The 12,585-nt window shown below is 43.0% G+C and overlaps 1 protein-coding gene across 4 annotated transcripts in view; it reads right to left on the reverse strand.

Moving 5' to 3' along the window:
• Positions 1–12,585, reverse strand: part of LOC114643083 (potassium voltage-gated channel subfamily H member 1) — an 846,735-nt gene that overhangs the window by 747,470 nt on the left and 86,680 nt on the right. The window contains exon 1 of one of the 4 annotated variants that reach the window (XM_051919674.1): positions 3,675–3,883. The exons of the other annotated variants lie outside the window; for them this stretch is intronic. Within the exon in view, the coding sequence (XP_051775634.1) occupies positions 3,675–3,747 (73 nt within the window). The 5' untranslated portion in view covers positions 3,748–3,883. Of the gene's footprint in view, positions 1–3,674; positions 3,884–12,585 lie in introns of those variants that run through there. 4 annotated transcript variants of the gene reach the window in all.

Raw genomic sequence — 12,585 nt, forward strand, 5'->3', positions numbered from 1 at the left:
TAGAGTTTCCTTTGATTTATTTCACTCTCCAGCAGGCGCCATTCAGACAGCTGCTTAGTTGATGTATGTATTTAATTCAAGTCAGTTTAACATAAAATAATTCTGTTTGCTGTTTTACTTAACATTTCCCAGTTTCATTGAGTTATTTTTTTTAGATGTCACCCTAATACAATTCATTTGTGACGTGTTCTTTTACCAAACATGTCAATCCGCTGTTTTCATTACTCCGTTTTGATGTTCGTTTTCCTCGTAATTGATCTTTTTCTGATCCTCAGCACATGCCATTCCCGTTCTCCCTCCACACAAATCAATTCAGTCGATATACCCCAAGCTAATCAAGTTTGATGTACATGACAATCCGATAATTTTATAAAATCTGATGTTGCGCGTGAAGAGCCGGCCCTTCGGTTGACGGGCAGGCAGACAGGCGGCTCAAGACTTTCGGTAAGCGCAATGGGTTTTTGTGGGGTTGTTGAGCTTTTTGTAACCCCACGTCACAGTCCAGTACGACAGTGTCCAGTAGTTACTGCTAAGATGACCTGAAAAGCGCAGTCGGCCCAAACAGAACTTGTGTATCTTACTGGTCGAAAGTGACCCACCACACGCTCAGACTCCTTTGTTTGTACTGCGCGTTTGTTAAATACAACCGCCGTCCACGATTTTTATTCATATAGAGTGAAATAAAGGGATTGATCAACTAAAAAAAGTTTACTGAACATATGTCATTTACGTTAAATGAGAGGGATTCCGTTAATTCTACACAAAGACCTCCGTTAAATTGGCTTTGTGTTTTGAGCACGAAGTGACTGCAGTAACTTAACAAGAACATTTTATTTTAAACTTCTCCAACTCATTGTCTGAAAGTGCTGAACATGACTGAATTCGTTTTTTTGTTATATTCTTACCCATAAATAAGTTTTAATAGATCTGCCAGTGGGCTCCTTATTTTAAAAGGACAACCCCACTAAGTGTCCGTGTCGTAGGTTGCTACAACGTAACAGATTTCCATCTTATCCACTTATTAGGAACCTTTTCGAAGCTTAAAGAACCGACTTCACGTGCAAGCAGCCCATCCCCGAAAGAAACGACCCCCTTGTCAAGCAACAGTTCTACGGGAGGAGCCACACAAACCAGTGAAAGGCCATTAGAAAGGGCAGCAGACGTACAATAAGAGTGTTCGTCCAGGACTCGACATCACGTCCAAGTTAATAATTCTTTGCATTTATATAGCGCTTTTCTCACTACTCAAAGCGCTCAGCAATTGCAGGTTAAGGGCCCAACAGAGCAGAGTCCCTATTGGCATTTTCGGGATTCGAACCGGCAACCTTCCGACTGCCAGTGCAGATCCCTAGCCTCAGTTAAAGGCGCCGGTGGAAACTCACAGGGACACGGGGTTCAAGAGCCTTGTAAGTAAACATCGAAAACAAGAACACTCAATCAATAGTCTCTTCAGTATTTTAGTAAATGAAATCTCCTTCAAATGGAGGTGTCGTGATCAGGACCTGGGAGCTTTTTGGCCTCAGCCCCCTCGCCACTTAAGAGTTTAAACGGCGTGACAACGGCAGCAGACAGCGTCTTCATCAGTTCGTAACTGAGTTTAATAATCGGACTAAATTACTGGCATTAGACACTGAAACGTAACACCGTTGGTAGAAAACGGAGTGCTGCCCTTTCTCGGCATACTTTCTGCGAGTCTGTGTTAGCAGGCAGGTGTATTATCGACAGGATTTCTGTATGCCGATGAGCCGACGGGCTCAGCAAGCAGACTATTATAAGCACATCGCGGGTCTCATCATTTCAGTAAAATCCGTTAAGCATTCTGTTTAACTGAAAAACGAAATCAGGCGGTGACGCATCGATCAAATTTTACTGTCAGCGCACAGCTCGACTTTTTCAAACTAATTCTGGCGTGTCGTTTTTATCCACGTCGTGTACGCAGCGGACTTGCGGAGCGCAGATTTCAGATACCCCGCTGTGGACCGGCGATCGGCTGCTGAATTTGAACATTTTAAAAAGGTTAGAATAGCCCCCTTAAACAATGTATAATTTATGAGCCGATCGGTGGAAATAATTGTGAGGCGGGACTGGCCGGAATCTGGAAGCTCAGAGGGTCATAAGACGGAGCGGACCTGCGGCATCCTCCGCTCGGCTTACACACTTAACTCGCACCGCCGCTTACGAAGGGGGCTTCCCATGCTTTGGACACGGAGTCGCCCTTTAAAAATACATGCATTGTAGCGATTTCGTCAGTTTACGTGTACTACTTTGAAATAATGCAGTTTATCCCCATTCTCAGTCAGCGTTCTTTATTTATTGTTAACTGATCAAGCCTGCAAAATTAAAATAAAAGTCAAATTAAATAAGTAACACCGGCATTCGTTTGGCACATTAAGGATACGTAACTGGCATCTGGGAAATGTTAAAATGATCATTTAATCGGGAGGGGGACTTTATTAGTTCTGAGAGGGGCATTCATGTAACGCGTTTCATTTTCGGGGAGAAAAAATAAAACACGAAAATGCAGCGGAGGCAGCAGGTCCTCGTGTACAGTACAGTATCGAGACACACCGCATCCGAACAATCGAGCAGCCATTAGGATGCTGCGACTATCCAATTTTCAAAAATCAAAATAATTTCACGCTCCAAAGCTTTAATCTTTCAGTTATTAGTTAGCGAACCATGCGAGCACCTACTTAATCGGGCCACCGTAATAAACAATTTAATGCAGCAATACAGGCTGCTGGGTTGTGTGTGTGTGTGCATGGTGGGGGCTATGGAATTGCCTTTCAAAACGGAGTAAATGACTGTCATCTTTTTAAACTTGCTCTTAAAAGGATTATAATTAGCTCTTACTCTTAGCTGCGGTGTCTTCCCTGCATTTCAATGCTGTTGCGCTTTTTTCGGCATCTTGTTTAATTATTTAAAACGCGGCTTTCTCTCCCTTTAGAAAGCCAGCCCTGGTTTATTTTTAATTCCATTTCGTAGCATTTATGCAAACAGTTTAACAAACAAAGTTTTAATGCGCTCATAAAGTAGAAAACAATAAAACCCAAATTGTCGGCGGAGCTCATCTCGATGCACCAGTCGCGGTGCTTTGCTTGTCTGCGCTATTATTTTATGAACTTCTCCAATCAAATAGTTCCCCGTCATTGATTATGATTCTCTTAGCGAGGCTAACATATTGCATATCGAGGATCTTGGGGAAATGTTGCGGAACTTTTAATGTTTTACATCCTGGGTGCGATTTACAGCATATGAGAATTATCAGCGGGCAAATGAATTTAATGAAGCCAAACCATTTAGCCGTGAAAACTTTTTATCCGGTTATGAAGAGGTAAACGTGATCGTTGTTAACAAAAATAAATAATTAATAAAAAAAATAATGACACCCTATGGCGCTGCCCCTCGAAGTCCAGAGAGCCAGTAGCGTACTTGGTCAGCGCTGCACTCCAAACCGGCACCGTTTCAAATCATTCATTCTATTTGTCTCTTTAACTGAAGCAACTGAAACAATATCATTAAAGTTCGAAAGCTATTTCGTTTTTTTTAACCCTGCAGCTTCCTAAAACAAAGAGAAAAAAAAGCAAAACTACTGGATTGTGCTGTAATGCGGTAAGCTAATGGACGTTCGTATTTGTGCGTGATGAAATCTATAAATGTGCATTATTCCTTACCATTAGACCGCCTAACAATATTTTCCAGGAACGTGTTTTGAGGGGCCACAAGTCCTCTCCTTCCCCCGGCCATCCTGCCTCGTCATTCAGTCCTCTTTGGAAAGGCACGGCTCAGGGCTCTGGGATGCTACTACTTTGTACAGGACCGTCCTCCCACATCTGCTGGCGTCTTCATGTATCCGCTTCAGAGGAGACAACCTTACACTGAGTTTCTCTCTCTCTCTCTCTCTCTCTCTCTCTCTCTCTCTCTCAGTTCCGCATCGAGTCATTGCGCCCTCTTCTGGACACAGTTTTAATTGCCATCCTTAGGTTTCGCAGAGCCGATTGTTTCCATGATAACACAGTGGCTGCCTCTTAAAACGACCGGCTGTTTTTATAGTTTGGTTTTTGTCTCCCTCTGTCGGATCAAACGCAAAGATGCATCCTCAAGTTATTCTTCGTCGGGGTTCTGGCGTTTCAGTTTATCTGAACTGCACATTTTTGGTATGAAATTGCGTTAGCAGCCAACGTTACCAATAAAGGTTTGTATTCTGGTAAGATATTCTGAAAAGGATTGTATTCTGGTAATCTTCTTCTTCTTTTAATTATTATTAATAGTCCGTTTGAGTTCATGCCGTAATACAACATAATAACCGGGTCCATTCCTATCGCCGAGTGTTAGAAAGAGACTGAAGTCTATTTAATAGATAGTGCCTTCCTTAGGATATGACCTATTATTATTATTATTATTATTATTATTATTATTATTATTATTACTACAGCTTGCAGCTTGCAACCAAGCTCAGAATCCAATACCATCACTTACAGTTAGGTCCATAAATATTTGGACAGAGACAACTTTATTCTAATTTTGGTTCTGTACATTACCACAATGAATTTTAAATGAAACAACTCAGATGCAGTTGAAGTGCAGACTTTCAGCTTTAATTCAGTGGGGTGAACAAAACGATTGCATGAAAATGTGAGGCAACTAAAGCATTTTTTGAACACAATCCCTTCATTTCAGGGCCGCAAAAGTAATTGGACAAATTAAATAACTGGAAATAAAATGTTCATTTCTAATACTTGGTTGAAAACCCTTTGCTGGCAATGACAGCCTGAAGTCTTGAACTCATGGACATCACCATATGCTGGGTTTCCTCCTTTTTAATGCTCTGCCAGGCAGGGAACCAGTCTAAATCCTCTGAATGTAAAGCCTACAAAGAGAGCATCCAGGAACTGGGAGGAAGCAGCTTTGACAACTGTAGATGAAAATTGCCAAAGTTCAGCAGCTCTGGCATTCTGCGCTGGTATCCCAAAGGTTGCCGCTTCGAATCCCCGTCATTGCCAAAAGAAATCCTACTCTGCTGGGCCCTTGAACAAGGCCCTTAACCTGTAATTGCTCCAGGGGCGCTGTACAATGGCTGACCCTGCGCTCTGACCCCATGCGAAAACTAACAAATTCCTAATACAAGAAATTATATAAGGCGAAATAAAGAACAAAAAAAAAAAATTGAGATTCAGCAAAAGCCTGATGCATCTAAGTGATTACGAAGATGAAACTTCTTCATGTTTTAAAAGCTTTAGTAAAAATTCAAAGTAAAAGAGTTCACACAAAAAAGAGAAAATTGATATAGCAAAAAAAGAGAAATATTCATGTTATGAAAAAATTCTGCTCAAAACTTAAATCTTGTTTCATTTCTAATCATTACAAATCACTTCTAAACGTTTCTGAACCATTTAAGAACAGTCAGACACCTGTATGTCTATCCCATTTCTATGCTGAAACTGAGTCTTTTAAGATCTATTCTAATTATCACTCTGTATCTCAGTTATAGCAAGAAAGTTCTATCTCATATTAACTTACAGGGGAAAAGACCATACCATTGTCTATGGCTATGAAAGAAATTTAGATAGATAGATAGATAGATAGATAGATAGATAGATAGATAGATAGATAGATAGATAGATAGATACAGTGGTGTGAAAAACTATTTGCCCCCTTCCTGATTTCTTATTCTTTTGCATGTTTGTCACACAAAATGTTTCTGATCATCAAACCACATTTAACCATTAGTCAAATATAACACAAGGTAAACACAAAATGCAGTTTTTAAATGATGGTTTTTATTATTTAGGGAGAAAAAAAAATCCAAACCTACATGGCCCTGTGTGAAAAAGTAATTGCCTCCTTGTTAAAAAATAACCTAACTGTGGTGTATCACACCTGAGTTCAATTTCCGTAGCCACCCCCAGGCCTGATTACTGCCACACCTGTTTCAATCAAGAAATCACTTAAATAGGAGCTGCCTGACACAGAGAAGTAGACCAAAAGCACCTCAAAAGCTAGACATCATGCCAAGATCCAAAGAAATTCAGGAACAAATGAGAACAGAAGTAATTGAGATCTATCAGTCTGGTAAAGGTTATAAAGCCATTTCTAAAGCTTTGGGACTCCAGCGAACCACAGTGAGAGCCATTATCCACAAATGGCAAAAACATGGAACAGTGGTGAACCTTCCCAGGAGTGGCCGGCCGACCAAAATTACCCCCAAGAGCGCAGAGACGACTCATCCGAGAGGTCACAAAAGACCCCAGGACAACGTCTAAAGAACTGCAGGCCTCACTTGCCTCAATTAAGGTCAGTGTTCACGACTCCACCATAAGAAAGAGACTGGGCAAAAACGGCCTGCATGGCAGATTTCCAAGACGCAAACCACTGTTAAGCAAAAAGAACATTAGGGCTCGTCTCAATTTTGCTAAGAAACATCTCAATGATTGCCAAGACTTTTGGGAAAATACCTTGTGGACTGATGAGACAAAAAGTTCAACTTTTTGGAAGGCAAATGTCCTGTTACATCTGGCGTAAAAGGAACACAGCATTTCAGAAAAAGAACATCATACCAACAGTAAAATATGGTGGTGGTAGTGTGATGGTCTGGGGTTGTTTTGCTGCTTCAGGACCTGGAAGGCTTGCTGTGATAGATGGAACCATGAATTCTACTGTCTACCAAAAAATCCTGAAGGAGAATGTCCGGCCATCTGTTCGTCAACTCAAGCTGAAGCGATCTTGGGTGCTGCAACAGGACAATGACCCAAAACACACCAGCAAATCCACCTCTGAATGGCTGAAGAAAAACAAAATGAAGACTTTGGAGTGGCCTAGTCAAAGTCCTGACCTGAATCCAATTGAGATGCTATGGCATGACCTTAAAAAGGCGGTTCATGCTAGAAAACCCTCAAATAAAGCTGAATTACAACAATTTTGCAAAGATGAGTGGGCCAAAATTCCTCCAGAGCGCTGTAAAAGACTCATTGCAAGTTATCGCAAACGCTTGATTGCAGTTATTGCTGCTAAGGGTGGCCCAACCAGTTATTAGGTTCAGGGGGCAATTATTTTTTCACAAGGGCCATGTAGGTTTGGATTTTTTTTTCTCCTAAATAATAAAAACCACCATTTACAAACTGCATTTTGTGTTTACTTGTGTTATATTTGACTAATGATTAAATGTGTTTGATGATCAGAAACATTTTGTGTGACAAACATGCAAAAGAATAAGAAATCAGGAAGGGGGCAAATAGTTTTTCACACCACTGGAAATAGATAGATAGATACTTTATTAATCCCAATGGGAAATTCACATTCTCCAGCAGCAGCATACTGATACAATAAATAATATTAAATTAAAGATTGATAATAATGCAGTAAAAACAGACAATAACTATGTATAATGTTAAATGTTAACGGTTTACCCCCCCGGGTGGAATTAAAGAGTCGCATAGTTTGGGGGAGGAACGATCTCCTCAATCTGTCAGTGGAGCAGGACAGTGACAACAGTCTGTCGCTGAAACTGCTTCTCTGTCTGGAGATGACACTGTTTAGTGGATGCAGTGGATTCTCCATAATTGACAGGAGCCTGCTGAACGCCCGTCGCTCTGCCACAGATGTTAAACTGTCCAGCTCCATGCCAACAATAGAGCCTGCCTTCCTCACCAGTTTGTTCAGGCGTGAGGCGTCTTTCTTCTTAATACTGCCTCCCCAGCACACCACCGCGTAGAAGAGGGCGTTCGCCACAACCGTCTGATAGAACATCTGCAGCATCTTATTGCAGATGTTGAAGGACGCCAGCCTTCTAAGGTAGTATAGTCGACTCTGTCCTTTCTTGCACAGCGCATCAGTATTGGCAGTCCAGACCAGTTTATCATCCAACTGCACTCCCAGGTATTTATAGGTCTGTACCCTCTGCACACAGTCACCTCTGATGATCACAGGGTCCATGAGGGGTCTGGGCCTCCTAAAATCCACCACCAGCTCCTTGGTTTTGCTGGTGTTCAGTTGTAGGTGATTTGAGTCGCACCATTTAACAAAGTCATTGATTAGGTCCCTATACTCCTCCTCCAGCCCATTCCTGATGCAGCCCACAATAGCAGTGTCGTCAGCGAACTTTTGCACATGGCAGGACTTCGAGTTGTATTGGAAGTCTGATGTATATAGGCTGAACAGGACCAGAGAAAGTACAGTCCCCTGTGGCGCTCCTGTGCTTCTGACCACAATGTCAGATCTGCAGTTCCCAAGACGCACATACTGAGGTCTGTCTTTAAGATAGTCCATGATCCATGCCACCAGGTATGAATCTAATCCCATCTCTGTCAGCTTGTCCCCAAGGAGCAAAGGTTGGATTGTGTTGAAGGCGCTAGAGAAGTCTAGAAACATAATTCTTACAGCACCACTGCCTCTGTCCAAGTGAGAGAGGGATCAATGTAGCATATAGATGATGGCATCCTCCGCTCCCACCTTCTCCTGATATGCAAACTGCAGAGGGTCGAGGGTGTGTTGAACCTGTGGCCTAAGGTGGTGAAGCAGCAGCCTCTCCATGGTCTCCATCACATGTGATGTCAGAGCAACAGGCCGAAAGTCATTCAGCTCACTCGGACGTGATATCTTTGGGACTGGAGTGATACAAGATGTTTTCCAAAGCCTCAGGACTCTCCCCTGTTCCAGGCTCAGGTTGAAGATGCGCTGTAGAGGACCCCCCAGCTCCGATGCACAGACCTTCAGCAGTCGTGGCGATACTCCATCTGGACCCGCTGCTTTACTGGCACGAAGTCTCCTCAGCTCTCTGCTCACTTGCGCTGCTGTAATTATGGGTGGGGATGTCTCTCGTATGCTGGTATCAGCAGAAGGATGTGTGGAGGGTGCAGTACTCCGAGGTGAGAGTGAGAGTGGGTTAGGGTGGTCAAACCTGTTAAAGAAGTATATATATTTATACTCTGTTCAAATTAGGCAAACACAAAGTCAAAGCTTTAACGTTCTAAGATTGGCTCGTACGACAACAATCAGAATATTCACTCTTCTCGCTCAGAACTGAATTGATAAGGTGACGGTTGCATGGTGTGGTTTGCCAAAGTTTAAATGACAATGTTAAGCTTCAGCAGAGCCGATCTCACTGTGGTCACTGTCTCTTGGCAGGAATCACGCAGAGGTCGATTTTTGTTCTCTTTCAGTTTAATCAAGAGAAACATCAGGGCAAAGAATATAAAAAGCACCACCAGACTGCTGTTTGCACATGTGAGGCTATCAAATGTAAGACCATTTGAAATGAATCACGGCGCCTGCTGAGAGGTGTTCATCACTACTTTGTTTGCGTCTGTTATGAAGAAGGGCCAGTGAGACTGCAAGCAGTTTAAGGCGGCCTAGTTTATCATACGGATGGCCTCAGCTAAGGTAAAGTGATAAAATGGTGACCCTTTCTTTGACTTCCTTGTTTCCTCCCTGAGTTTCTACATTGAATTTCCATTTTTTATTTTCTTATATAGTACTGTCCTCTTTGCACTATAACTTTCCTCTCTATCAGTTATAATATTATCTCGGAAAACCTGCAGGCGACTGCGAAAGATTTGATTGGAACCTTTTAGGAATATTTTCCAAATTCAAAATTTTATTTTGCACAAGTGCCGCCAAAGGTAGATATAAAGGAGTACAGGAGTTTAGTCAAATTATTTGAAACCTTTTGTTTTAGTGAACCCTTCAACTGTTCTTACCAGGACACAACAATTTATCACACCAGAAGCTATACAAGCACTGGTAAATTTCTTTATTGAACAGCTTAATAATATAATTTCTGACCAAAAAATTAAACCCTAATTTTCATTCTAGTCTATCCCCTACCCCTACTACAATCCTGAACCTAAAGTTAGTAAAATTTCAACCATGATGTTGTGGCAGACGGCTGGGTCCCATGCCCGGCTGGGACGCCCCTTCACTATCTACAGTGCATCCAGAAAGTATTCACAGCACATCACTTTTTCCCACATTTTGTTATATTACAGCCTTATTCCAAAATGGATTAAATTCATTTTTTTCCTCAGAATTCTATACACACCACCCCATAATGAAAAGTTTACCTGAGGTTTTTGCAAATTTATTAAAAATAAAAAAGCTGAGAAATCCCATGTACATAAGTATTCACAGCCTTTGCTCAATACTTTGTCGATGTACCTTTGGCAGCAATTACAGCCTCAAGTCTTGTTGAATATGATGCCACAAGCTTGGCACACCTATCCTTGGCCAGTTTCGCCCATTCCTCTTTGCAGCACCTCTCAAGCTCCATCTGGTTGGATGGGAAGCGTCGGTGCACAGCCATTTTAAGATCTCTCCAGAGATGTTCAATCGGATTCAAGTCTGGGCTCTGGCTGGGCCACTCAAGGACATTCACAGAGTTGTCCTGAAAGCCTCTCCTTTGATATCTTGGCTGTGTGCTTAGGGTCGTTGTCCTGCTGAAGATGAACCGTCGCCCCAGTCTGAGGGTCAAGAGCGCTCTGGAGCAGGTTTTCATCCAGGATGTCTCTGTACATTGCTGCAGTCATCTTTCCCTTTATCCTGACTAGTCTCCCAGTTCCTGCCGCTGAAAAACATCCCCACAGCATGATGCTGCCACCACCATGTTTCACTGTAGGGATGGTGCCAGGTTTCCTCCAAAGTGACGCTTGGCATTCACACCAAAGAGTTCAATCTTTGTCTCATCAGACCAGAGAATTTTCTTTCTCATGGTCTGAGAGTCCTTCAGGTGCCTTTTGGCAAACTCCAGGCGGGCTGCCATGTGCCTTTTACTAAGGAGTGGCTTCCGTCTGGCCACTCTACCATACAGGCCTGATTGGTGGATTGCTGCAGAGATGGTTGTCCTTCTGGAAGGTTTTCCTCTCTCCACAGAGGACCTCAGGAGCTCTGACAGAGTGACCATCGGGTTCTTGGTCACCTCCCTGACTAAGGCCCTTCTCCCCCGATCGATCAGTTTAGATGGCCGGCCAGCTCTAGAAGAGTCCTGGTGGTTTGAACTTCTTCCACTTATGGATGATGAAGGCACTATGCTCATTGGGACCTTCAAAGCAGCAGAAATTTTTTTGTAACCTTCCCCAGATTTGTGCCTTGAGAATAATCCTGTCTCGGAGGTCTACAGACAATTCCTTTGACTTCATGCTTGGTTTGTGCTCTGACATGAACTGTCAACTGTGGGACCTTATATAGACAGTCTGACTTTACCACAGGTGGACTCCAATTAAGCTGCAGAAACATCTCAAGGATGATCAGGGAAAACAGGATGCACCTGAGCTCAACTTTGAGCTTCATGGCAAAGGCTGTGAATACTTATGTACATGTGACTTCTCAATGTTTTTATTTTTAAATAAATTTGCAACAATCTCAAGTAAACTTTTTTTCACGTTGTCATTATGGGGTGTTGTGTGTAGAATTCTGAGGAAAAAAATGAATTGAATCCATTTTGGAATAAGGCTGTGACATTACAAAATGTGGAAAAAGTGATGCACTGTGAATACTTTCCGGATGCACTGTATTCAGGGGGAGCAGCCCTGGACGGTGCAGTACCTCCCTCTGGATGCTGGATGACCGGCCCCCTGGGTTGGAGCGATGCCTCAGCCTCCTGCAGTGCTCCATGGAACATGGAGTTCTACACAGCCCTGTTGGGTTCTGGTGGTGGCCACCAGGGGGTGCTGCATGGGCTCCTGAGTCCATCTGGACAAATCTTCAGCCCCACCTGGGAGTGCAACCGGAAACAGGTGATCAAGCACCTGGAGCACTTCTGGGTGGGCCATAAAAGGAGCCAGCAACCACCACTCAGCGGCCAGAGTCAGGTGGAGAAGGACAAAGCTTGTGGAGGAGTGGTGGTGCCAGAGAGGAGTGTTTTGGTGTTTTGAGTTTGTGCTTGGGACTGTGTTGTGGCTGGGGGACACAGGGAAGACGTGCCCTCCACCTGAAGAAAATAAACAGTTTATTTATTTTTATACGTGCCTCCCGTCTCCAATCTGTGTTGGGTCGGGCGCAATATAGCACCTTTGATAGATAGATAGATAGATAGATAGATAGATAGATAGATAGATAGATAGATAGATAGATAGATAGATAGATAGATAGATAGATAGATAGATAGATACTTTATTAATCCCAATGGGAAATTCATATTCTCCAGCAGCAGCATACTGATACAATAAATAATATTAAATTAAAGAAAGATAATAATGCAGGTGAAAAACAGACAATAACTATGTATAATGTTAACATTTACCCCCCCCGGGTGGAATTGAAGAGTCGCATAGTTTGGGGGAGGAACGATCTTCTCAGTCTGTCAGTGGAGCAGGACTTTGACTGCAGTCTGTCGCTGAAGCTGCTCCTCTGTCTGGAGATGATCCTGTTTAGTGGATGCAGTGGATTCTCCATAATTGATAGGAGCCTGCTGAGCGCTCGTCACTCTGCCACAGATGTCAAACTGTCCAGCTCCATGCTAACAATAGAGCCTGCTTTCCTCACCAGTTTGTCCAGACGTGAGGCGTCTTTCCTCTTAATGCTGCCTCCCCAGCACACCACCGTGTAGAAGATGGCGCTCGCCACAACCGTCTGATAGAACATCTGCAGCATCTT

This window comes from Erpetoichthys calabaricus, chromosome 15 (assembly GCF_900747795.2).
Source record: "Erpetoichthys calabaricus chromosome 15, fErpCal1.3, whole genome shotgun sequence".
NCBI classification, from domain to species: domain Eukaryota; kingdom Metazoa; phylum Chordata; class Cladistia; order Polypteriformes; family Polypteridae; genus Erpetoichthys; species Erpetoichthys calabaricus.